Source organism: Equus quagga, chromosome 10 (assembly GCF_021613505.1).
Source record: "Equus quagga isolate Etosha38 chromosome 10, UCLA_HA_Equagga_1.0, whole genome shotgun sequence".
In the NCBI taxonomy this organism is placed as follows: domain Eukaryota; kingdom Metazoa; phylum Chordata; class Mammalia; order Perissodactyla; family Equidae; genus Equus; species Equus quagga.
In genome coordinates this window covers 73,126,210-73,152,206 of record NC_060276.1, presented here as the reverse complement: position 1 = coordinate 73,152,206, position 25,997 = coordinate 73,126,210, and the positions used below count along the sequence as shown (strand labels likewise).

General features: G+C 39.8%; 1 protein-coding gene across 1 annotated transcript in view; it reads left to right on the top strand.

Moving 5' to 3' along the window:
• Positions 1 to 1,466: 1,466 nt before the first annotated feature.
• Positions 1,467 to 25,997, top strand: part of HEPH (hephaestin) — a 114,975-nt gene continuing 90,444 nt past the window's right edge. Inside the window, exons 1-11 of the mRNA XM_046673887.1 lie at positions 1,467 to 1,561; positions 7,970 to 8,149; positions 9,806 to 10,050; positions 11,044 to 11,256; positions 11,962 to 12,144; positions 13,200 to 13,454; positions 15,507 to 15,675; positions 16,876 to 17,012; positions 20,665 to 20,796; positions 23,460 to 23,671; positions 24,646 to 24,796. Coding sequence (XP_046529843.1) covers positions 7,974 to 8,149; positions 9,806 to 10,050; positions 11,044 to 11,256; positions 11,962 to 12,144; positions 13,200 to 13,454; positions 15,507 to 15,675; positions 16,876 to 17,012; positions 20,665 to 20,796; positions 23,460 to 23,671; positions 24,646 to 24,796 — 1,873 coding nt within the window. The 5' untranslated portion in view covers positions 1,467 to 1,561; positions 7,970 to 7,973. The remainder of the gene's footprint in view (positions 1,562 to 7,969; positions 8,150 to 9,805; positions 10,051 to 11,043; positions 11,257 to 11,961; positions 12,145 to 13,199; positions 13,455 to 15,506; positions 15,676 to 16,875; positions 17,013 to 20,664; positions 20,797 to 23,459; positions 23,672 to 24,645; positions 24,797 to 25,997) is intronic.

Below are 25,997 nucleotides of genomic sequence, written 5' to 3'. Positions count from 1 at the left end.
GTACAAGTGGGCAGGTCCCTGTGCACCTCCAAGCCCTGCCCATTTCCTTTCTCTCTCCTAACCTTACCAGAAGAGCTCCACTTTTATCTTCCATAGATAGTGTGTGTTTACTGTAAGATTCTGTTGGGGGAAATAGTTCTGCCAGCAAAAGTAATTTTGAAAAATGACAAATCTAGTCCATCTTCTCCACTTTACAGGTGAGCGAACTGAGTTCCTTAACAGCAAAATGACTTTTTCAGGATCACTCTGTTTTCTTTGGTAGTGTAACTAGAACTTGAAGCCAGGATTCTTGAAATATTCTTTCTTTTCTCCATGAATTAATAGAACTTTTTTTTCCAAGAATGAGAAAAGAAGAATTCAGATTTATTTCTTTATTGAGCATTTAAAAATGATAATTCCTTTTTGGGCATTTGTTATGTGCTGATCACTGTGTTAAATAGTTCATATGTATAATTCTATTTCAGTCCTCATACCAGACTTATGAAGTAGGTACTATTATTGTCCCCGTTTTACAGAGGCAAAACTGAACTTTAGATGTATTCAATGACTTTTCCAAGGTCACAGAATCAGGAAGTGGCAGAGTTGGGATTTCAATCCAGGATGTCTGATTCTAGTTTCCACAGTCTTAATAATTTTGACATATTGCAAACCTCTATATTGCAAAACAGTCTGTAGTAGTGGTTTTCAAACTACAGCTCCTGGGTCAAATCTGTCCTGCTGCTTGTTTTTGTAAATTAAGTTTTATTGGTACATAGATATGCTGAACATGCTACAATGGCCTATTTTAGTAGTTGTGACAGACAGAGGCTATATGTTTTACAAATAAAATATGTATTAACTGGCCCTTTACTGAAATAATTTACCAATCCCCAGTCTATAGGTATCAACTTAAACTTTTTTTAGGTCACGTCTGCGGAAAGGCACCAGAACTATTCCCAGGACTTGCAGAAGGAGTAGGCACTATGAGCCCTCTTAGTGAATTGCTGAATGAATAATGCCAGCTCAGAAACCTGGCCTAACTGGCCTCTGGCAGCCTTCACTGTGTTGACTCAAGTACATCTATATGACCTGTTTCTTGTTGTCTTTCATGAGTCAGAGCAGAGGCCTTATCCCATCCCCTCCCTGTCATAAATGCCTTAGAGCCTGGACTTGGGCCCTAGCTTAATAGGTTTGGTCCCCAACTTCCCCTTCTAGGTTCAAGGTCTGCATATGTGCCAAGTGGGGGGAGAGGCAGATAACTGCAGGGACTGCTGTGACCTGATCCAGCTTCTCTTGATCACTGAGCATTTCTGAGGGAGCTGAGGCTGGTGGCTCATTGCTTCTCCCTACTGGTACTTCTACTTTGCTTGGCCTGGGGTGCAGTTTGTGAGGACAGCTCCTAAGTGTCTAGGCACCCTTAAGTACCTTCAGTGGTTTATGACCCAGACTTTGTCAACTAGCTCAGTCTTTGAGTCTTCCTCCCTGGACCCTGCTCCAGACACTTTAAATCCAGGAGAGAAAAATGTGTTGATCCTACCTGAAGAACAGCAGCTGTTCCTAGCCAAGATCTCCTCATCATAAAGTAAGAATACTAGGCGGTAGAACCGCCATCTTAAACTATTTCTTTCCTATACCTGGATCTGGTGAATAGATGCAATCCTTTCCAAAGAGATACAGAGTTCTCTACCTTTTCTCCACAAATTACTCTGCATCTATTCTTTCCTTATACTTTGAAACTTTTTCTCTTTTACTCTTAGTATCAAGAACGTGCATTTTTCATGGAATCCTAGATATGTAAATTTACAGAGCTGGGAGGATCCATATTTAGTTCAAGGCCCTCATTGTACAAATGGAAAGACTGAGGCTCAGCGAAGAGAAAGGCCTGGACCAAAGCCACACAGCTGATTACTGCCAGGGCAAGCTGGGGCTGAAACTTAGGTCAATTGGCCCAGGCCTGTGATTTTTCACTACCCTCTTTTTCTACCAGGAACAAAGATGGCCTTTGGCTTTAAACAAATCCATACCCCGGTTAATCTAGAAATTTAGTGCGCATTTTGATTTTTTTTTCAGTTTAGCTTTTTTTTTAATTTAATATTTCCAATTATTCTGAGTCTTCTTAGTTTTTAGGGTATTAAGTTATGTTAATCCAGGCTATCTTTTAGCTACATCTGGTCTCCTCAATGGAAGACATTGGTAATACAGCCCTGGGGTTTTACCCTAGGAGCTGCTAGAAATGGCAGAGGCAGAGTTAACTAATATAAAAAAATCTAGCAGTGACTGGTGGACAGCAGGCACTCGATAATTGTGAAGTCACTGCCCTCATCTCAAAAGGGCTCTCTGTGTTTCTCCTCTAAGCTGCACAGTGTGGTAGCATAGTAGCTAAGAGTCTAGACAGACCTAGTAAAATTTCCCTTTCTTTTACTTCCTAATTGTATGACCTAGAACAAGTTACCTTTCTTCTCAGGGCCTGGTTTACTTTAGTTGTAAAATAAGGAGAATTAGAGTATTCATTTCACAAGATAATCATGAGATTTAATTGAAAGAGTGCGTATAAAGTGGATAATATAGGGCCAGACATGTAGAAAGCTATTTGTTTTATTATCAGTTTAATTTTTCTCTATTACCAAGCAACTATTACCTCAGAATACCAGGCAGGGCTGATAACTGCTTTACAGCAAGAAGAGAAAAATGTGGTGGGGATGGGTGCTCTTCCCACATCTAGTAACTCTTGCAAAGGGCCCCATTTCTTAAATGGGGCTGTTGGAATCCATCTGTGAGTTTTGACTGGCCACACTGAGAGTGCATTCTCCTCCCTCTGTCAACAAAGACCAACTAGCAAGCTGTGATATGAGAAAAGCATCCCACTTCCTTGTAATTCCTCCTGAGATCCTAACCAGGATTTGGAAAACACCTGGATGTGGTCAAAGAAACATCCCAGGTTTTGTACAAAACTGTCTGGAACAAGACCTTTCAGTAGTTTAGCTTCTGGAAAAGAGAGCACCCCGCATTGCCCCCTCCTGCATTCACCCCACCCCAGTAACATCAGCCAGATTGGAGTCCCTGACTTAATTTAAAAGAAAAGCCCTGTAACTCAGGATACTGACTGAGCAGGACTAGCAGACTCATGCTGGGGTCTGCAGCTCAGCATCACTAGGTTGCTGACATGAATATGGAAAGGTTTTCTCTAGAGAAGGTAAGCTTTCTTTCCTCTCTTTCCAAACCCTATCACATCTCCCTTTCTTTGCAAAATCCTTTATTCAGTTGGGTTTAGGTGAGTCCTTGGTGACTGGGTGATAAAATCAGTGGCTGAGAAGTTAGAGGAAACTTGGCTGGGTGTGCAGAGAAGTTAAAGTGGACAATGTTCCTTTTGTTCTTCTCTCCAAAATGGCCAGGACCACACTGGCTTGACTGTTTCAGGGGACAATCCTGACATTGTAGAGAGTAGTTAAATTTCCTGTTGAAATAGTGTGCTCATCTTCTGTCTCACAGGTTGAGGGGTTTATTGAGGTGGTTGATCTGAAGACTACATAAATGGAAGGCTCAAACACTTTTAAAAACAACCACTTGGTTTCATATTTTGAGATCCAGATTGGCAGAGATTAAGCCAATAAATGATAGCTGAACTAAGCCAGCAGCTTAAAGTCGAAATTATTTTTCACACTTACTGTCTAAATGGCAGAAATATTTTAGAAAACATGGTTTCAAATTCTGGCTTTGCCAGCAACTGCTGCTTGGCTTTGACAAATTCCTTCACCTATGCGGCCTCTGTTTTCTATGTGTTACATCAAGGATTTAAAAAGATGGTTTCTAAAGGTCTTTATGAATGTACGAATCTATAAGGTATTTAGTTTTTTACTGAGTATCTATTGTATCCCAAGCCTTTTGCTGGAGGCTCATATTTTGATTATTTTGTTTGAACCTCAAAACAATTCTGTGAGATAAATATCATCCTGATTTTTGGATGAGAAAACTGAGGTTCAAGTAGGTAAAAGCGACTTTGAAATGTCACACAGCTATTACAGGCAAGATACAGGATTTGAATCCAGGTCTTCTAATTTCAAATAAGTTTGGTTTCTATGATACCACAACTTGGGTGTGAAGAAGTAAAACAGCCTCCTTAATACAAATGCAAGTTATGTGGATAAACCATATTGTCCCAGGACTGGTATGGCAATGATATGATGGACATGATTTTCAGGCTGGGGGATCAGGAGCCTTAGGTTCTGGTACTAGCTCTCAGGACTTCAGGTGAGTTCCTTCCTCACTGGGCCTTGATTTCCCTACCTCTGACATGCTGAGATATATGATAATGGTTAAAGAATAATATAAATTGTCCTTGTACTATCTGGAACCCTTTAAGGCTTTCAACACCCTCTTTATTTTCCCTCTCAGCAAAAAAGGCCTATACCCACCAAAGGTGAGAAAATCTCTATCTGGGACCTATTTTGAGTCACAGGGTGAAGAAAGAGTCACAAAACATTAAGAAAGCAGAGGACCAAAAGGTCAACCTTGAAGGAGAGTTCTATTAGGAAGGCTGCTGAGATTGGAGACACCCCAAGGATAGCTCAGTATTCCTGTGTTCAGTTGAGTGATACTTTGTCTAGGATAAGCCAGTCCAGCTCAGTCTAATCCAACTCAGAAACAGAGATGGAGGGTGAGAAGAAAGCACTGTCACATTAAAGAAACAACTTGTAAGTTCCAGGAAAAACAGTGATGCAGATTGTTAGAGATGATGGAGACCAGGCCCAGGTGACACTGGGATGTCAGTAAGGTAAGGTAAAGGTAGGGGAGGCTTGACTTGATGCTATCTGACCTTCTCCCTGGGCTAGTCTCAATGTGTATTAACTAAACTGTGTATAATTCCAAGTAGCCCAGAAATTCTCTCTCTCAGTCAATCTCTCTCTCTCTCTTGCTCTCTCTCTCTCTCTTCCCCCTCTTTTGAGTGCCTCTTCCTTCTGCCCTCCTTTTTTACTTTCTCCCAGGACTCTTGCTCATTTTACCTATTTCATTTCCCTTTTTATCTTTCCATTTTATTTTACCTCATCAGTCTGACCTTTCTCTAAAACTTCCTCCCGTGGGCTCAGCTGAGAGAAAATAGCCCTGCTCAAGTGAAAAGTCGACATAAGACTTTCACATCCTTCATTTCATTTGATCTTCATAGCAAACTAATGAGGATCCCAAAGCAGAGATTATCTCCATTTAAGAGAAAAGGAAACTGAGAGTCAGGAAATTAGGGGACTTGCGGGATGTCATATGACTAAAAAATGATGAATCCAATACTAGAACCTATTTTTCCCAGGGTCTGAAGTCTGTCAATTTTACCATGAAATATCCAAATGATTCTAAAGAAGTTTTATGGGTTTTCCCTCTCTTTTGTTCTTTCAGTCTATGATAAAACCTAACTAAAAATAATTACAACAATAGTAACAACAAATATAGCTTTGGGAAGAAAAAAATTGTCAGTGATTAGAAGGAAAGAAAACTAGTACTTATCAGGTGCCTACTAGGTCCCTAATGCTATCTCATTCTAACACAACTGAAAACAGTACTCAAACCTAAGTTTATCTGACTCAAAAGTTCTGGTTCCTTTCATTATATAATGTTTCTTCCATGGAGACTAATCTCAGTCACATACATATGCCTGCGTGCTTAGTGTGTATTATTGTATACAGGAACTTATGAGTGTGTGCATGTTGTAGCTATCCAGAAAATGTTAAAGTTCTGTTTCATTTCTAAATCTATCTCATCATTTGTAATCATAATAACCACTAATACTTTCTGATTATGTACTTGTGCACTTATTTGTATTCTATGTACTTACAGATCTTAATTCATTTAATACTCACAACTACTCTGAGATGTAGTTAATAGTATTAATTCCATTTCAAAGATAAAACCACTATAGCTAGCCAAGTGAAGCATTTTATAAAGTTACACAGCTAGGAAAAGTGGAGCCAGGATTCATTTAGTGAATCTGATTCTCAAGCTTGTGCCCTGCATGCAAACTGGGGAAAACAATCCTTATATCACAAGAGTTTGAGAATTAAATAAGATGGCAGATATGAAAAACATACTGTAAAGTGGAAAGTGCTAGGTATAATTTTTTTCCCAGATCCTACTGTCTAGCCCTTTTGGGCATCAGTCACCACTTTGAATACTTGTTCATTTTGTGCTGAAGGTTGGCACCAGTTTCTCCTGGCTGGGAATATTTCCAAGTTTACCATTGGTTTTTCCAATTATAAAACTCTTACCTGGGTCTGTTTTCTCTCTAAGTAAGTGACTGTAAGGCACAATGGCCTTGCTGGCACCTCTATGAGAAGAAAGGTTGAAGGAGGTCCGTGATGCATTCAGACTTCCATTGAACCAAGGACACTCTCTCCCTGTTGAGGGTTCTAAGGCACGTTTTCTGTGTATATACATGTGAGCATGCAAGTATGTTTTGCAGAAGGTTGTATAGTGTGGTGGTTAAGAACATAGACACTGAAGCCATACTTTTTGGGCTCATAGCCGAACTCTACTGATTGTTACCTAGATGTCCTTGGGCAAATTACTTTACACCTCTGTTCTGCAGTTTCTCCTATAATATGGGGATAATAATTGCATCTGCTTCATAGTGTCATTGTGAGGATTAAATTATTTAATCTACGTAAAGCACAGAAAACTTTTTGGCATACTGTGCACACACAATGAATATTGATGTATTATTATTGTTATTCTGAAAGTCTCTAAGTGTGGTTCTGTGTATGGATGCAAGTGTGTGCATCTCTGCTTTTAGATAAGACTGCATGCACCTATGTAGATGTGAGTGCGTGTATATGTGTGTTTACGTTATATTGTTTGTGTTTCTGGGTTTTACTGTAGCTGTATGTGGTATGACTGAGTGCTTCATTCCAGCCCCAAGAATCTAACCTCCTGGCTGAATGAGAGGAATGGAGGTTCAGTTCTGACTCTAACTCAGGATCGGACCCATGAATTGGATTTGTGCATAGCAGAGATCCAGCAGAAAACATTACTGCTGAGAAGTTAATCATATTTCCCTCATATATTCTCATTTGTTTTGTTTCAATTTTCACTCTTTTTGAAGTATAACAAACATACAGAAAAGCACACAGATGCTAAGTTCATAGCTCAATGTATTTTCACAAACTGAACACATCTGTGTAACCAGTATGTAGGTCAAGAAACAGAACACTACCTAGAAGCCTTCCTCCTCTTCCCTTCTCAGTCATTGATCCCTATCTCAAAGGTAAACACCATCCTGGCTTATAATAGCGTATATTAGTTTTGTCTGATTTTGTACTTTATATAAATGAAATCATACAGGATGTACTCTTTTGTGTATGGTTTCTTTCTGCAACGTTACATTTGTGACAGGCATCCATATTTGCATGTGTAATTGTAGTTTCTTCATTATGCTTGTCAAATAGAATCTATTGTATAGATAAAATACAATTTATTCATTCTAGTGTTCATGGACATGTTGGCTGTTTTCTTTCTGGGTCTATGAACAGTCTAGTAAATGTCTTTTGGTGAATTCTCATTTGTTTTTAAACACAATACAAAGAGTTGGATGAAGAGTGGCAACAATGAAAACAGAGGTGCAGGGAGAGTTAGTGATTTAATTCAGGTATCGAGTGAGTCAGTGACCCAATCAGGCTTCTGGTGCCTGTTTCTTGATTCTTGAGCCAGAATACATTCTTCCTTCGACACTGCTGAAGGAACTGGATCCAGATTTCTCTTCTGAAAGAAGTGATACATAATTAGCAGTACAAGTAATTTTTAACATTGCTCTCCAAAGTCCAATGTATAGAAATCATCGAACGTTTGTTGAACTGAAAGGAATCAGGTAAGGTAGAGATTCTGGGCTAATTCGTTTCTGCTTTCACAGTCTATGGGTCTGGTTCTTGCCTCTTTAGTTTTGCAGACATGTGCAAAGACCTTTTGTTCTCTTTCTTCCATACCAGAAGCTATTCATTTGCCTGTTTCCCAGAGTAATGTGGGGCATGGAGTCAGGCCACCTCCTCTGGACTCTGCTGTTCATGCAACCCTTGTGGCCGCAACTGACTGAGGGGGCAACTCGAGTCTACTACCTAGGTATCCAGGATGTGCAGTGGAACTATGCTCCCAAGGGAAGGAATGCCATCACGAATCAGCCTCTCGACAGTGACACGTAGGTTTAATCTCTTATGAAATTAGAGTTGAATTTGTGTGGGAGACTCTTGAGGTCATGAGGTAGCCTCTTGAGTACCTTCTCCCAGGGTGTGGTAGCAGCCAGTTCCTGACCCCTCTGGGCCATACACGCAGTGGCACATTTCCTGAGAAGAGGGCTAGTTGATTCAGGAGCCAGTATCCAATATGGAGTTTGCTTTCCAATGGTGAGGTGCCTCAGCATTTTCAGAGTCCTAAAGGTAATTCTATATTCCCTTGCCTCTAAGATGATATTCACATGCTGTTTTAATAATAACTGTTTAGCTTTTAAAAAAAGAGTGACACATATACAGTGTTTGCAAGATGCGTGTGGTAAAACTACGCCCGGTAGTTCTGTGGACCTATACTGATTTCGGATATGTGAAAATGTGAAAAAATAAAGTAAGCCTTGGAATCAAACAAATAGCAGTGATAGCAATCACTTATGTAACACTCTGTCTGTGACAGGCACCATACTAGAAATGTACATACTTCATCTCACCTAATTCTTACAAAATCTCTAGGAGGTGAGTATGAATCTCCTCTTATAGATGAGAAAACTGAGGCTCAGTGAGATCAAGTGACTTGCCCAAGTCCCACAGCTAGTAAATGAAAGAGCTAGGATTTGAAGCTGGGCAAAGTGGATGCAAATCTGGTACTCTTCTCACCGTTATGCCTCTCACAGATCCCACAAGATTAATCTTTCTTGATCTTAGACCCTTGCAAGTGCTCCACAAACATCTGTTGAAAAAAATAATGGATGTATTAAAGAATCTTTTGTGGTCATGAATCACTTTGTCTCTCCAAAGCCTCAAAGTTTTCCAAAGTTGACTGTAACATCCCAGAGCTCTCTAGAAGAGTCAGAGGAAGAAAAACAGCTGGCTTTCTTTTTTTTTTTTTTTTTTTTTGACAAACCCATCTTCCTATCCATCTAGTTTTGGAGTCATGGAATCTTTGTGTTAAAAATGTCCTAGAGGGAGAACTTTGTTATCCCTCAGCCCCAATCCTTTGAAGTAATAGTTAACATTTATTAAACTTTTACCATTTTCCAGGCACTGCCCTAAGCTCTTTATATATTTTAATTGTTTTGGTCACCAGTAACAACTGTCTGAGTTTGCTATGGTGATTATCTCTATTTTACAGATGGGGAAATTATGCACAGAGAATTTAGGTAACTCACTCAAAATCCTACAGATTTGGAAGTGGCAATGTTGGCACTTAAACCATCCTGGTTCCAGAGCTTGTGTTCTTAACCACTAAGCTATAATACCATCCATATATATCAGGACAGCACTAAGTCAGGCCACAGGGACAGGGAGTTGATCACTTAAAAAGAGTCAGTCCATAGTTGGTTGTCTCCCTATTACTATATATCTGGTTGAACCGGATGAAACTGTCTTTTTTGTAGTTTAAAAGTGGTCAAATATTAGCAATTTCATACGCTTTAACTTAATACTTCCCATTGTTTGACAGTTAGACTCTAATCTAATGCTTTCATGTTTTGATTAGTACATCCCATTTCCTCTTGCTTTGCTCTAAACAAAAATGGATGATTTTGGTTGGCCTCCTCTGGAAAGGAACTCTCCAGAGGTTTGAAGATTGTGGCAAAATTATAACTCTCTCTTTCGTTCCTTCCCAGAGTAGCTTCCAGCTTCCTAAAGCCTGACAAGAACCGGATAGGGAGCAGCTACAAGAAGACCATCTACAAGGAATACAAGGATGGCTCATATATGGATGAAATGACCCAGCCTGCTTGGTTGGGCTTCTTGGGGCCAGTGTTGCAGGCTGAGGTGGGAGATGTCCTCCTTATTCACCTGAAGAATTTTGCCACTCGTCCCTACACCATCCACCCCCATGGTGTTTTCTATGAGAAGGACTCAGAAGGTAAATCAGCCCACTGTTTCTTTCTCCTGCCTGCAACAAATATCACTTTCCATTCATAGCCATCTGAGAGAGAGGCGCTGGGAACAAGGATAGTTTTTTCATCCTTATGATCTGGGGTGTCAGGGACTCTCCTCAGAAAAGCATGGCTGGGTACTGTTACCAGTTCTGCTATTCATATACTGTGTGACTTTGGGTAAATCACTGCCCCTCTCTGGGCATCAGATTCTTCATTAAGAATGTAGAGATTCAATCTGCCTTTTATCACAAAGAATTACTCAAATGGCATTTTGATAACATATTTGTGCTTTGGAAAAAGAAGAGTGTGCTGTGAATGTAAAGGACAATTAGTCTAGTGTCACAGTCTTCCAAAAGGTCCATTTTTTTTTTGTTAAGAGAGAGTTCAGTTTACTCCACTGTATCTCCCACTATCCCAGGCTCAATGGTCTATAATAATGACACAACAGTGAGTGAGGAGAATAGAGAGGGAAGTCAGAACATCCTGAGTTAGCTACTAGTTTCCTATATGACCTTGGACAAGTTACTTTTCCTCAGTTTTCTCTTCCATAAAACGGGAAAGTGGACCAATTGAGTATTAAGTTTCCTTTAGACTGAAATTTTGTGATTGTCTGCTTTCTGTTTTCCAAAGTGAGTGCTTGAAGGGAGGAAATTCTGTCTTCTCCCTTGCCTCCATGCCACCAGCTTTACACTAGGGCACTACTGGATGGTGCAGCACTTTCCATAGCCACAGCTCCTTACCCAATGGCCGCCACCTATCCACCCATTGTTGATGTGAGGTATAGGGTTCTTTGATTAGATATTACCTGAATCTGTGCCCTCCTCAGGCTGTGAGAAACACTATATTTGACCTTAGAACTCTACCTTCTATAAGACTGGACCTCGGTGTCCCATATGTCAGCCCTCTCTTGGCTTATACATCTTCCATATTCTCTCTCACTCACCCTGGGACTAAGCATGTGCAATTTCATTTTTTAGGCTCCCTATACCCAGACGGCTCCTCTGGTCAGTTGAAAGCTGATGATTCTGTTCCCCCGGGAGGCAGCCACATCTACAACTGGACCATTCCAGAAGGCCATGCACCCACTGATGCTGACCCAGCATGCCTCACCTGGATTTACCATTCTCATGTAGATGCTCCACGAGATATTGCAACTGGCCTGATTGGACCTCTTATCACCTGTAAAAGAGGTACTGGCCCTAAGTGTGAGCTGTGAGATGCAATTTGGGATATCTAGGTGAAGGAGCGGTATGGTTGAACTACCTGCATATTGAGCAGCAGCCTGACGAGCATTAATACAGCACCCTTGTTTATTAGCAGGAATAAACCCTGCCAAACTCCCTTTAAACTATTATTTCATTACCCTTTTTTTCTTAAAAGAAAAACTTTTCTACTTTCTTATTTCACTTAAAAACTTGAATTAGTAATCATGGGAGTCAAGTCACATAAAAGTACGTTGTGTGGTAAGAGTTTAAGTGTGGATAGGATTGAAAGCGTAGCCATCAGAATTTGGGGAGGATTGTGGACTTGGTTCAAAACAGGGTATGTTTAATGTATAGCTGGGTCTGAAGATCTAAGTGTTGCAGGAGTGTGGTCAGGTTAAGGCCCTGGGTTGAAGACATAGGCATGGATGGTGGCAGGGAATTATTCAAGATCCTATGTGCCCCATCTTCAAGTCCTAGGCGCCCCATCTTCAAGTCCTAGGCTCAACTGAATTGTGGTTTTATCTGGGAGTTTTGAAACAGAAAATAGCAGCAGAAGGCTCTATCTGCCTTTCTGTTGCTGACAGACTATTAAGGCTCCCTCTCTTCCATTCTTTTCTGACAAATACCCTTTGCAACTTACTGTTGCTAAGGAAAGGAGGTTCTCAAGGGCACCTTTCTTACTTGTTCTAGGAACCCTGGATGCCAATTCCACTGCTCGACGGCAGGATGTGGACAATGATTTCTTCCTGCTCTTCAGTGTGATAGATGAGAACCTTAGCTGGCATATTGATGAGAACATTGTTGCTTACTGCTCAGACCCTGCTTCAGTGGACAAAGAAGATAAAGCCTTTCAGGAAAGCAATAGAATGCATGGTGAGCTGGAGGAGGCAGACACACGGTGACAGTGAACACTGATGGAGGGTCTCCACTGGGCATAGCATTTGTTGGGTCCTTTCACATAACTGGTCCTTTTTAACCTTCATAAGGACCAGGAGTAGTAGGTGGCCTTTCCCTGTTTTACTTATGAGGAAGCTGAGCCTCCAGGATTACAGAACAGATAAAATTTTAGCAGCGTGTCTAAAATTCCAACTCTGATCTGTCTGACTGCATAGGCTGTGCACTTGCCATTAGGTGCCTTGCCTCCTAATGTGGACTAGCCCAGGCTATTGACTCCAAAGTCATATACTACATGATCGGTACTTTGTTCTAAAAGGGATGCAAGCTGGAAGAATTACCCACTTTGTGGAGAAAAATGGTTGCCTATAAGGGAATTGACCATCTTAATTAAATTTAAAATAAACTAAAGGCACAAAAGCCCCAAGACATTGGGCAGAGAACTGATTTAAGGAATAGAAACAAATTGATTGTGCTTTTGTTTAATTAAGAGAGTGATTTACTTACCTTTGGTGACAAAGCCAGATAGTCCCAAGGGGAGGTGAAAACTCTGAGGGAATATGTAAGGGACGGCTTGGACAGCTCAGATTTGGCTTGGGTTTTATATCAATTGCTTGTAATAACCATGATAATTAGTTAGCTAACTTGACAATTGTCCTGTGGAAATTTCAGAAGGAAATTGGCCTGAAAGGAAAGAATAGCTTGCAAAAATAAACCTCATTCCTTTGAAAGCTTCCTCTGATTGCCAGGTTGGAATCTTCGCTCTGCCACTTAATAGCTTTGTAGACTTGGGAGAGAAGTAGCTTTACCTCTCTGAGCCTTGGTTTTTTTTATTTTTCACATGAGACCAATTATATCTGCTTATTTCCCAGGGCTATTTGTGAGATTTAAATGAGATAATGCATTTAGTCAGCACAGTGTGCTCTTTAAAATTTTATCTAAATGTTACCTATTATTATTGTCAGGTGGTAAGGCTTCTTCTGTTGTGCTGTTCTTTCCTAATGCTGATCTTTTCTTTGGATTTTCTTTTGCAGCAATCAACGGCTTTGTCTTTGGGAATGTACCAGAGCTGAGCATGTGTGCACAGAAGCGTGTGGTCTGGCACTTGTTTGGCATGGGCAATGAAGTAGATGTCCACACAGCTTTCTTCCATGGACAGGTGCTTACCATCCGAAGCCACCGCACTGATGTGGCTCACATCTTTCCAGCCACCTTTGTGACTGCTGAGATGGTGCCCCAGGAACCTGGCACCTGGTTAATTAGCTGTCAAGTGAATAGTCACTTGCAAGGTGAGATCCAACATCTCCGACCCTTGAGGTACAGGAGGGAGGTGGCAATAATAGTCATCAGGAACCTGGGCTTCTAGCCTGGAGCCATAAGATAGGTCTTTCAGGTGAGATAGCAAGATATAAAGGATTGAAACACTAGACTAGAATTCTGGGGAGCAAGGTTCTTTCCTGGCTCAGCCATTAATTTGCAGGGTGACCTTGAGCACATCTTTCTGGCTTCCATTTTCCCCATTTATGCCATAAAATGGTATAGAAATGGATAACTGAACTTTTAAGCTACAATTTTTGCTCTGAATTCTAAGGAACTAAGACCTGGAGCTGATTAAACAGAGAGTGAAGGAGAAATTAGTTGAAGAAAAGTGAAGCTTCTGCAGGAGATCATGGAGTATTGTGGGCAAATAGTGATACTCTGGTTGGGACCCAACAGCAATAGGGATAGAAGGCTTGGTTTACAGAAGGAGAATGGTTGAAGTAATGGCATGGTGAATTGAGGAGCATCATAGGAAAGGAGGAACATATGAGGCAATGAGAAGAGCACTAGATAAGTGATTAGAAGATTTGAGTTGTTGTCTCACCTCTGTGAAAAACTCCCCATATGACTTTGGAAAAGTCCCTCCCCATTTCTAGGCCTCATTTGCCACATTTATAAAATGGGAGATTTGACCTAAATAGTCTCTAAGATCCTCTTTAGCTCTCCCTTTCTAGAATTATTTGATGTATGATAAATTATGTGGGCATCAGGAAAGTGATATGTGAATTTGTGAAAGTGGATTTGAGTAGGTGAGAAGCTATAGACTGGTGGGATAATGAGTTTGCCGTGGTAGGTTTGAACCAACATGGGCCAGTTACCTGTGCTCCATCATCCAGGGTCTGCTTTTAGGTCCCAAATTTGCCTGGGTAAGCATATGAATGTGGATAGAGGTTAGGGATACAGTGTGATAGTGGAACAAGCATGGGCCTTAAAGCCAGAAAAGCCTGGATTCAAACCCTGGTTTCAGCAGTTGCTTAGTTACCTTTGGTAAGTTGTATCACTTCTCTGAGCCTCTGTTTCCTCATCTGAGGATTGCAATATTGATTACTACCTCATAAAGTTGTAATGAGGTTTCAGAGAGATGATGTGATTTTGAATCTTCGAGACTAGAGGAGTGATGAGACCAAGATAGTGAATATAAGAGAAGAAAATGAGCACTAGAATTTGCAGTTAAAAGATAGGAGTTTAAGTCTCAACACCACCACTGACTAGCTTGTGCAAGTTTCTTAACTTCTATGATCCTCAGTTTTCTTCATCTGTGAAAGGGGATATTAAAAGTCTGTTTCATTGGGTGGTTATGAGTATTGAAGGAGATAACATATGTAAAGCATCTGACAAAGGACCTGGTGTATAATCCATATTAAACAAAAGTGAATATCCTTTCCTCCTTCTTCTTCATGCCTTGGATTTCTAATTTACCATCCATTACCGCTATGCCTTAATGTAACATCTTCCACAGTTGGAGACACTACTTAGATGTACATTGTCCTGACAGTCCCAAATCTGAAGCTTCATCTCCATGTATAGAAGATGTTCCATTATTTTGGAAGCTTCCAACTTTACAAATAACTTACTCCTCTTATTTAACTTGATGCTCCCACCAGCCCAGTGTGGTAGATTTCTCTATTCTCCTCATTTACAAAACAGAGATTACACCTCAGATCTAGGAAGTGAGTTGCCTAAGGTCCTACAGATAGTGATAAGGCTTGGACTTAAATTCAGGTATCCTAACTTCAAGCTCTGTGATGTCGCTGCAATGTAAGCCTTTTGCAGAGGCAAGAATGAGGACCTGGTAAATGAGTCAGTGGCATTGAGCAGGTGGAGGTACTTGAATTCCCACCTCGGCTCACTCTCTCCCAGTCATGCTCTTGAGGAGCCAGAGGAAGTGGCACATTTGGAGGCAGGTTAAAGAGCCTAGTAGAGGGTGGGAGAGGGAGACATTAGGAGAAAGAGGAAGGTGAGTTCTCTGGGCAGAAGATCTGTTGCATGGAATGAGATCAGCCTTGATGTTCTTCCTCCAGATGGCATGCAAGCACTCTACACGGTCAAGTCATGCTCCACACACCCTCCCCTGAACCTACTCACAGGCAAAGTCCGGAAGTACTTCATTGAGGCCCATGAGATTCGATGGGACTACGGCCCAATGGGGCATGATGGGAATACTGGGAAGAATTTGAGGGAGCCAGGCAGGTAAGAGGCAGTGGGCTCCCTCTCCCTACTCCTAGGCCTAGCCCCAAACACCTATTGCTACCTTTCTGAAATCTCTCACTTCACTTGGGAGTCACAATCATTGTCTGACTGGAGTTAAATTACACAACTGTAAGCCAAATTCTTGTTGCCTTCTGGAGAGCTTGCTCTTGGGGAGCTATAAAGCTTCTTGTAGGGTTATGTCATATACTCAGCAAAGGGTCTAAGCAGAGTTTGATATTGGTCCTGCTATAATCCCAGGCCACATTCACAAAAGAAGTCCTAGGTGGGACCAGATCAGTTGAAATGGCATTTCTTTGTCTCTTCTTCATTTTGCCCAATGTTTACCTCCTTGCTACTTCCTTTCTTTTCCATAGTCTGAAGGAAGCATTTAAGCAGGAGCATAAAAAGCACTCTGAGAAATGTAGGAAGAGGGGAAACAACCTGCCTTGTGGCCATTCCACACCCATCCTTTCAGAGAAATTCCTCCAAATTTTCCTGTCTCATCCATGACTCAGATGTGGGCAAGATAGAGCAGAAGGTTAGTGCCCTAATCAGTTTTTAGGCCTTAAGTTATACCAATTCACTGGGCTATTAGTGATTCTAGGTCTTTCACAGAAGATTTTCTGGGGGAATATCCTGGGACACTCATCATGTTTGTTCTTCTAGCAGGAAATAATGGAATGAATCTCTAAAAAACATAGGAAAGTAGGCACTTTGATCTCAGCATGGCTTCTAGAATCTCTGACTAGGCTTGCTAAATTAGTAGCTTTTATTTTGGAATGAAGGATATTCTTGATTAAGGGGAGAAAGGATCACAACTGCCTGAGGATGATTAAGGATAGATAGAAGGCTACTTAACTCTGGAGGGCAGAACTGGTCCCAGTGTTTGGAACTTACAAGAAAGAAGATTTTAGCGTACTATAAAGAAGAACTCCAATCATTTAAACTATCCAACAGTAGGAAGAATTGCTTTCTCTGAAAATGATTTCCCTGACCTTGGAAAGGCTCAACCAGAAGCTGTGTATCACTTATTAGTGGTGTCCCCAGAGGAGATAGCTTCACTAGGTGGAAGTTAAACCTGGATGATCTCTGAGGTGCTTCCTAAGCATCAAGAGCCATAACTTGATGAGATTAAGGGTGAGGTGGGAGTCTATTTGAAACATAATTAAATCATGTGACATTTGCCTCCTTATATGCCAGTGGCTCAGATAAATTTTTCCAGAAGAGCTCCAGCCGAATAGGGGGCACTTACTGGAAAGTCCGATATGAAGCTTTCCAAGATGAGACATTCCAGGAAAAGGCGCAACTGGAGGAAGATAAGCATCTTGGAATCCTGGGTGAGGAAATTTTAACTTGTGAAATTCATTGACTGGAGCTAGGGAACTGGGAGGGACTTAGGAACTGGAGCCTGGGTGCAGCTCAGAGGCACACTCTAGACCAGCATCTTCCAAATTGAGTCCCAAGAGGTGAGTGTTTTGTGAAAAAGGGTTATGGGTCTGAAGGCATTTGCAAAACACTAGGTTAAACATAGTCAAATAGTGTTCTTTGCTGCAGAGCTTCTGAGGGCATTGGATTTTCATTGGTTCATCACGAATCTCCAAATGGGAATAGAATATGTAGCAATTCTCATACTTACTTTACTACTGAACTTTTTTTTGGTGAATGTCTTCTGGTAGCACTGTTATACAGATCATACTTCTAGAAGTTCTCCTCTAGGTATATTTCTGAAGGGCTATATAAAGCAGTAAGACTGTCCAGGTTCTTGGCAATATGGTACCAGAAGCAGATTAGCATGACATGCAGACATCCTTGCTATGGTGAGAAATTCAGAACAAGGCTTAGAGCCTGGCCTTGGAGAAGGTATCCAGAAGATCTAAAGCACAGTATTGAAATAGTATATCAAAGTTTGGTGTGGTTTAGTTACTTGGTGAAGCCAGGAAATAAAATAGATCAGATGGGATAAAAATTGGGAAACGAAAGTAATGTAATGGACCATATTCTGGGCATAGGTATGTGCCAGTTGCTTCTAGGAGATCTGAACATGGGCAATAAGTCTTTCATTAGCTGGATAAGGAGATATAAGAAAAAGAAACCCACCTTGGGAAAGACAGTGGGCAGTGAATATTAAGGACCTATCATTAGCTAGTGTTCAGTATAGGTCTCCAGTCTTTCTTTATTTTCTTCATTTTTTTGTATTGTGGTATAATACATAAAACATAAAATTTACCATCTTAACGGTTTTTAAGTATACAGTTCAATGGTATTAAATATGTTCATAATTATGTGCAATCACCACCACCATTCATCTTCATAACTCTTTTCATCTTGTAAAACTGAAACTCTATACCCGTTAAACAATACCCATTCTCTGCTCCCTTAAGCCCCTGGCAACTACCATTCTTTCTGTCTCTATAATTTTGACTACTCTAAGTACCTCATATAAGTGGAATCATACAATATTTATCTTTGGGTGACGGGCTCTTTTCACGTAGCATAATATCCTCAAAATTCATCCATGTTGTAGCATATTGCAGAATTTCCTTTCTTTTTAAGGCTGGATAATATTCCATTGTATGTATATACTATGTTTTGCTTATCTATTCATCCGTCAGTGGACACTTGGGTTGCTTCCACATTTTAGCTATTGGGAATAAAGCTGCTATGAATATGGCTGTACAACTATCTCTTCGAGACATGCTTTCAATTATTTTGGGTATATACACAGAAGTGGAATTGCTGGATCATATGGTAATTCTACTTTAAATTTTTTGAAGAACTGCCATACTCATTTCCACAGTGGCTGTACCATTTTACATTCACACCAACAGTGGATGAGGGTTCCAATTTCTCCACATCCTTGCTGATGATTGTTTCTTTTTCATTTGATAGTCACCATCCTAATGGGTATGAGGAGGTATCTCATTGTAGTTTTGATTTGCATTTCCCTACTGATTAGTGATGTTGAACATCTTTCTATGTGCCTATTGGCCATTTGTATATCTTCTTTGGAAAAATATCTATTCAGTCCCTTGCCCATCTTTAATTGAGTTCTTTATTTCGTTGTTGTTGAGTTTTAGGAGTTTTCTATATGTTCTAGATATTAATTCCTTATCAGATACAGGCATACCAGGAGATATTGTGGGTTTGGTTCCAGACCACCACAATAAAGTGAATATTGCAATAAAAAAAGTCACATGAAATTTTTAGTTTCCTAGTGCATATAAAAGTTATGTTTACACCATATTATAGTCTGTTAAGTGTTCAATACCATTATGTCTAAAACACAATCTATAAACCTTAATTAAAAAATAAGTTATTGCTAAAAAAAAATGCTAGCCATCATCCGAGCATTCAGCAAGTTGTAATCTTTTTGCTAGTGGATGGTCTTGCCTCAATTTTGATGGCTGCTGACAGATCAGAGTGGTGGTTGGTGAAGGCTGGTGTGGGTGTAGAAATTTAAACAAATAAGACAACAATGAAGTTTACTTCATTGATTGACACTTCCTTTCCTGAATGATTTCTCTGTGACAAGCAATGGTGTTTGATAGCATTTTACCCACAAAACTTCTTTCAAAATTGGATTCTATCCTCTCAAACCCTGCCACTGCATTAACAACTAAATTGGTGTAATATTCTAAATCCTCTATTGTCGTTTCAACAACCTCTAGAGCATCTTTACCAGGAGTAGATTCTATCTCAAGAAACCACTTTCTTTGCTCATTCATAAGAAACAACTCCTCTTCCATTAAAGTTTTATCATGAGATTGCAGCAATTCAGTCACATCTTCATGCTCCACTTCTAATTCTAGTTCTCTTGCTGTTTCCACCACATCTGCAGTTACTTCCTCCAATGAAGTCTTGAACCCCTCAAAGTCATCCAAGAAGATTGGAATCAACTTCTTCCAAACTCCTGTTACTGTTGATATTTTGACCTCTTCCCATGAATCATGAATGTTATTAATGGTATCTAGAATGGCGAATCCTTTCCAGAAGGTTTTCAATTTACTTTGCCCAGATTTGTCAGAGGAATCCCTATCTATGGCAGCTATAGCCTTATAAAATATATTTCTTAAATAATAAGTCTTGATAGTCTAAATTACTCCTTGATCCATGGGCTACAGAAAGGATGTTGTGTTAGCAGGCAAGAAAACATTAATGTCATTGCACATCTCCATTAGAGCTCTTGAGTGACCAGGTGCATTATAAATAAGCAGTCATATTTTAAAAGGAATCTTTTTTTTTCTGAGCAGTGATTCTTAACAGTGGGCTTAAAATATTCAGTAAACCATGTTGTAAACAGATGTCTTGTCATCCAGGCTCTGTTGTTCAATTTATAGAGCACAGGCAGAGTAGGATTTAGCATAATTCTTAAGGGCTCTAATATTTTTGGAACAGTAAGTGAACATTGGCTTCAGCTTAAAGCCACTAGCTGCATTATCTTCTAACAAGGGAGTCAGTCTGTCCTTTGAAGCTTTGAAGCCAGACATTGACTTCTCCTCTCTAGCTATGAAAATCCTAGATGGCATTTTCTTCCAATATAAGGCTGTTTCATCTACATTGAAAATCTGTTGCTTAGTGTATCCAGGAAAGGATTTCTCTATCTTTCTCACTTCTCTTTTTTCCTTCCCTTTTTCTTCTTCTTTTTTTTTTCAGGAAGATTGGCCCTGAGCTAACATCTACTGCCAATCTTCCTCTTTTTGTTCCCCCCAAAGCCCCAGGACATTGTTGTAGGTCATTCTAGTTCTTCTATGTGGGATACCGCCATAGCGTGGCTTGATGAGAGGTGCGTAGGTCCATACCCAGGATCCTAACCAGCGAACTATGTGCTTCCAAAGCAGAGCACATGAAGTTAACCACTCGGCCATGGGGTTTTTCTACATATAGTATCATATCAATGCAAATAGAGATAATTTGATTTCTTCCTTTCCAATTTGGATGTCCTTTCTGGGCACCCTTGTTTTTATTCTCATTGTCCTTCCCATTTTCCAGGGCCGGTAATCCGTGCTGAGGTGGGTGACACCATCCAGGTGATCTTCTATAACCGTGCCTCCCAGCCATTCAGCATACAGCCTCATGGGGTCTTTTATGAGAAAGACTACGAGGGAACTGTGTACAATGATGGTGAGCAGGCAGGGTTTCCAACTAATGTGGACTTCAGGTAGTAGCAGGAAGCTTTAGAGGACAAATGAATAGGGGAGGGAAGGATGGAGAGAGAGGCAGAATTAATTGCCATTTGTGGATGTTGTTGAATGAATGTATGATATTATAGTGAGGCAGAGCTAGGTTCAGTAAGACACAACTTTTTTTTTTTTTTTAAGATTTTATTTTTTCCTTTTTCTCCCCAAAGCCCCCCGGTACATAGTTGTGTATTCTTCGTTGTGGGTTCTTCTAGTTGTGGCATGTGGGACGCTGCCTCAGCGTGGTCTGATGAGCAGTGCCATGTCCGCGCCCAGGATTCGAACTAACGAAACACTGGGCCGCCTGCAGCGGAGCGCGCGAACTTAACCACTCGGCCACGGGGCCAGCCCCAAGACACAACTTATTTTAAATATATTTAAATAAATCCTGATTATAAAAATATCATTTGTATTATAGAATTTTGAAGAACATGGAAAATTATAAAATAAATAAATATTATTCATAGATAAACTGCCATTACATTTTATAGAACTTTTAATATTTTTCTGTGCTTATAAAAATGTATATATTTGTAGATTTGTGATCATGGTTTGTGAAACTTTGTATTGTACTATTTTCATTTACCATTATATTGTGTCCATTTTCCCATGCCATTATAATCTTGTAAACATTTTAATGACTACATAGTACTCTATCACATGGATTTGCCATAATTTATCTACTTTGTCTTCTATTTTTTAGACATGTAGGATTTTTTAAATTATTTTTGAATATTGTAAATCATGTTACAATGATTGAATATATACATTTGGTTTGGATTACTATCTCAGGAGAAAATCCTAGAAGTAAGATTATTGTATAATTATTTTCTTGTTTTCTCTGATGATATTAACACGTGCTAATCTTAAACCAAAAATATCAAAAATATTGAAAACACAAGGGCAAAGTTCCAGACAAATCTAGAATAAAACAACATTCTACAAAGCAACTATTCTAGTTTCTTCAAGAAGTCAGTGCCACAGGGAAAAAATAAATTAAACACATAACACCAAGGGCAACATGTAAACCTTGTCTGATCCTGGCTGTAGAGAAACAGTCTTAAGAGACATTTTGGAGATAATTGGAAAATTTTTTATATAGACTGGATATTAGATAATATTAAGATATTTTCTTAGATGTGGTAATGTCTTTGTGGTAATAAAGGGGATACTTACTGATGTATTTAGAAGTAAAATGTCATGGTGCTTGCATTTTACTTCCAAATGATTTAGCAAAAGCAAGCAAACAAAAACTTTGTGTGTGCATGTGTGTGTCTATAGATATACATACACCTAAATTTAGATGAGTTAAACATAAAAAAATGTTAACAGGAAACAGCAGTGATAGGGTAATTATTGTACTATCCTTTAAAGTTTTCTGTATGTTTGAAAATTTAAAGAGTTAGGAACAATGAATGAACGACAAAAGATAAATTGAAACCATCCTAAATTATACCACCTGTGATGTTATACTACAAATATCCGTGTGTATTTTTCTTTGCACACTTTTATTATTATTTCTTCAGAATATATTCTCAAGATGTGGAATAGCTATGTCAGAGTGCACTTACATTAAAAATTTTGATACCTGTATCTAAATTGTTGTCTGGAAAAATTTGCAGTCCCATCAATTTGGAATTCCATCAACAGTAACTGAGAGGGAGGACTCATTTTCTTACAACCTCACCAGCACAGAGCAGCCATTTTAATATTTCTCAAAATATCAGCCTTGTAAGCAAATAACAGCAAAATTCACTGTTGTTTTGATTTGCACTAGGTTAAACATTCTTTTCAGTATTTATTGAGTATCTTACTCTTTTGTGGGCATGAACATTTTTAAGGCTTTTGATACATTTTGTCAACAGTTTTTTCAAAAGGGCTATTCTCATTTACACTTACCCTTTTTATAGGTGAGTGAGAGGGGTAGGTGCCATCTGACCACTTCTCACAAGCACTGATTATTATAATTTGTAAAATCTTGCTAATTTGACAGGGAAAAAGTTGTCTAGCTATTTTCATTTGTACTTCTTTGATGTCTAATACTTTTGAAAATTTAAAATAAAATCTCTGTGCATTGCTTGATCATGACTTGTATCCATTTAAGAAATTACAGCCTTAATATTTTTTCGTATATAAACATACATACATAACATACACACATCCACATATACATAATACATAAAGAAAGGAAAAATTGTTCAGCAACCAGAACCATTCAAAGATGAAACAGGCTATGATGGTAGAATCTCCCATCTCTGGAGATTTTTAAGCAGAGGTAGGGATATAAGAGGAGATGAATGTATGTTTTCAGGAGAGTGGTATTCCAAATAGGTTTTAAAGGCTCTTTTCATCCTTAGGTCTTATGAGTTTGGAAAACTGAAACCTGGGGAATTTTAGATTTCCCCAGTTATTGTAATAAGTAGGGACAGAACTGGAAACTAAAGTCTAGTCTCTTGACTCCTACCCAGGGTCCTTTTCAATAGTCAATATTCCATGTTGTTGCTGTTCCAAAATGCCTTTGTAGTTTACAATCTTTACCCCACTTTTTGGAGCTGATGATCCTCCCCCCAGCCAATGTGAGTAATGAGTCCCGTGTTTTCCCTACAGGCTCACCCCACCCTGGTTTGGTAGCCAAGCCCTTTGAAAAAGTAACATACCGCTGGACAGTACCCCCCAATGCTGGCCCTACTTCTCAGGATCCTGCCTGTCTCACTTGGATGTACTTCTCTGCTGCAGATCCAATAAGAGATACAAATTCTGGTCTGGTGGGCCCCCTGCTGGTGTGTAAGGCTGGTGCCTTGGGTGCAGATGGCAAACAGGTATTGTCAGGATTTCTGGCTGGAAAGTCTGGCTGGAAAGGATGAGGCTGGGTTGCTAAATAGGAGTTAAGCATGGAACTAGGTTCTAGAGGTAAGGAAATAGAAGGGAAAAAAAAGAACCAAACTATTGAATCAGAAATTAATTAGTGACCTCACGCTATCTTGCATACTATTCTTTTTCTGACAAACACACATCTTACTTAGTCTCTAATCCTTTCTATTTTATGTTCTTCCATCATCTCCTCAGTTTTTTAACCTCAGTGGCCCCTAACCCTTGCTCCTAATTCCTAAATCTGCTTTAATATTTGCTTGTCTTCTTTCATATCTAACCCACCTTTTCTAGCTGTGCAACCTTGGCCATGTTACTTAACCCCTCTTTGACTCAATTTCCTCATCTGTAGTAAAGGGTTAACAATAGAAGAAGGTATCTTGGGTTTCTGTGAGTATTAATTAAAATAATCCATATAAAGGGCTTAGCACAGTGTCTGGTACATAGTATGCTCTCAGTAATTGTTAACAGTATTAATAATAGTAATAATAGTAATTAATAAAAATCATAGTATATGAATTATAATTATTTTTCCTCTCATTTTCTAATTCCCTTCCCCTAGGACTCCTCCTATGATCTCCTAGCCACCTTTCCCCACTCCTCTCCACAAGTGACCCCAAGATCTCTTCTATCACACTCTTCTCCATAATCCTCATCTAGTGCTTCTTCCTTTCATACATTCCTCCCCTCTAGTCTTGTTGCTTTATTCTAACTTCCTTTCTCTACCTACAATTTGAGATTATTTGAGGAAAAACTGCCTAGCAACAACTGCAGCTCAAGGTAGGAGATATGGGCTTGGCTCTGTGTCTGGAAAAGGAAATGGGGAAGAATTAGAATTAGGGATTGTTGAGTCTGGAGCTGAACAGTCCCCAACTGCTGAAACCATTGTCATCCCTCCCTCTGTTCTCTCCTACTGGGCCTACAGAAAGGGGTGGATAAAGAATTCTTTCTCCTATTCACTGTGTTGGATGAGAACAAGAGCTGGTACAGCAATGCCAATCAAGCAGCTGCTATGTTGGATTCCAGACTGCTCTCAGAGGATGTCAAGGGTTTCCAAGACTCCAATCGGATGCATGGTATGGGGAGTTTTTTTGCCCTGATCTGCAGCCAAAAGACTACAAGTAAAATCTAACCTAAACTTAATCTTGATCCATCCCTGCAAACACCGATCCCATTGGTTATCTATGCCCAAAAGATAAGCTTAATTGAGAGATTAAACCTAGGATAACAGATCTTATACTTAACATCTTCTTATGCTGTGTCCTGTGTTACACTGTATGGAGGATTCTGGGAAAAGGTACTGTGAAATGAAGATTGCACAGAAAGAACTCACTAGAGAGTGAGCAGAGTAAGCTGAGATGATACATTTCCAGTCTTTCTCCCTTATTACCCACTACCCTTGCTCACCAACCCCATACTCCAGTCAAACAGGGCTATTTTTCTCTATATGAACATACCTTGTACTTTTATGACTTCATGCTTTTGCAATGCTTTGCCTTCCACTTAAAATGTTCTTCCCTATATCTTTGTCCTTGTCCTGTGGAAATTCTTCCCATTCCCTAAGACCATACTCAAAAGCTACCTCCTCCATGTAACCATTTCTTATCACCCAAGTCCAGGATGATGTTACCTTCTTCTGAACTACCATTGCATTTGTATTAGTCTATTTTAATAGCAAGTTTCATGCACTCCTCTCCTCCATATTATAGTTATGTTTATTGCTATATGGCTTTTGATTTCTGCTAGAGTATAGTCTCTTTTAAGGTGAGTATTGTTTGTTGCTTATCTCTGTATCTTCTACACTGTCTAATACACAGTAGGGCCGGCCCAATGGTGCAGCAGTTAAGTTCACACATTCTGCTTCTCAGTGGCCCGGGGTTTGCCGGTTCAGATCCTGGGTGTGGACATGGCACTGCTTGGCAAAAGCCAAGCTGTGGTAGGCGTCCCACGTATAAAGTGGAGGAAGATGGGCATGGATGTTAGCTCAGGGCCAGTCTTCCTCAGCGAAAAGAGGAAGATTGGCAGTAGTTAGCTCAGGGCTAATCTTCCTCAAAACAAAACAAAACAAAACAATACACAGTAAATGTTTATTGATCTAGTGAACTACAAAATTAATGAGTAGCTGGGTGGGTGGGAGAGTGAATGAATGGGAAGACATGGTCCCAGTTTACAAGGAACTCCCAGCATGTTACAACGATGTGTGACTAATAACACCCATGAAACAACTATAAAATGATCCAAGACAGACTATAAGTAAGTGCTAAATTGTGAGGAACA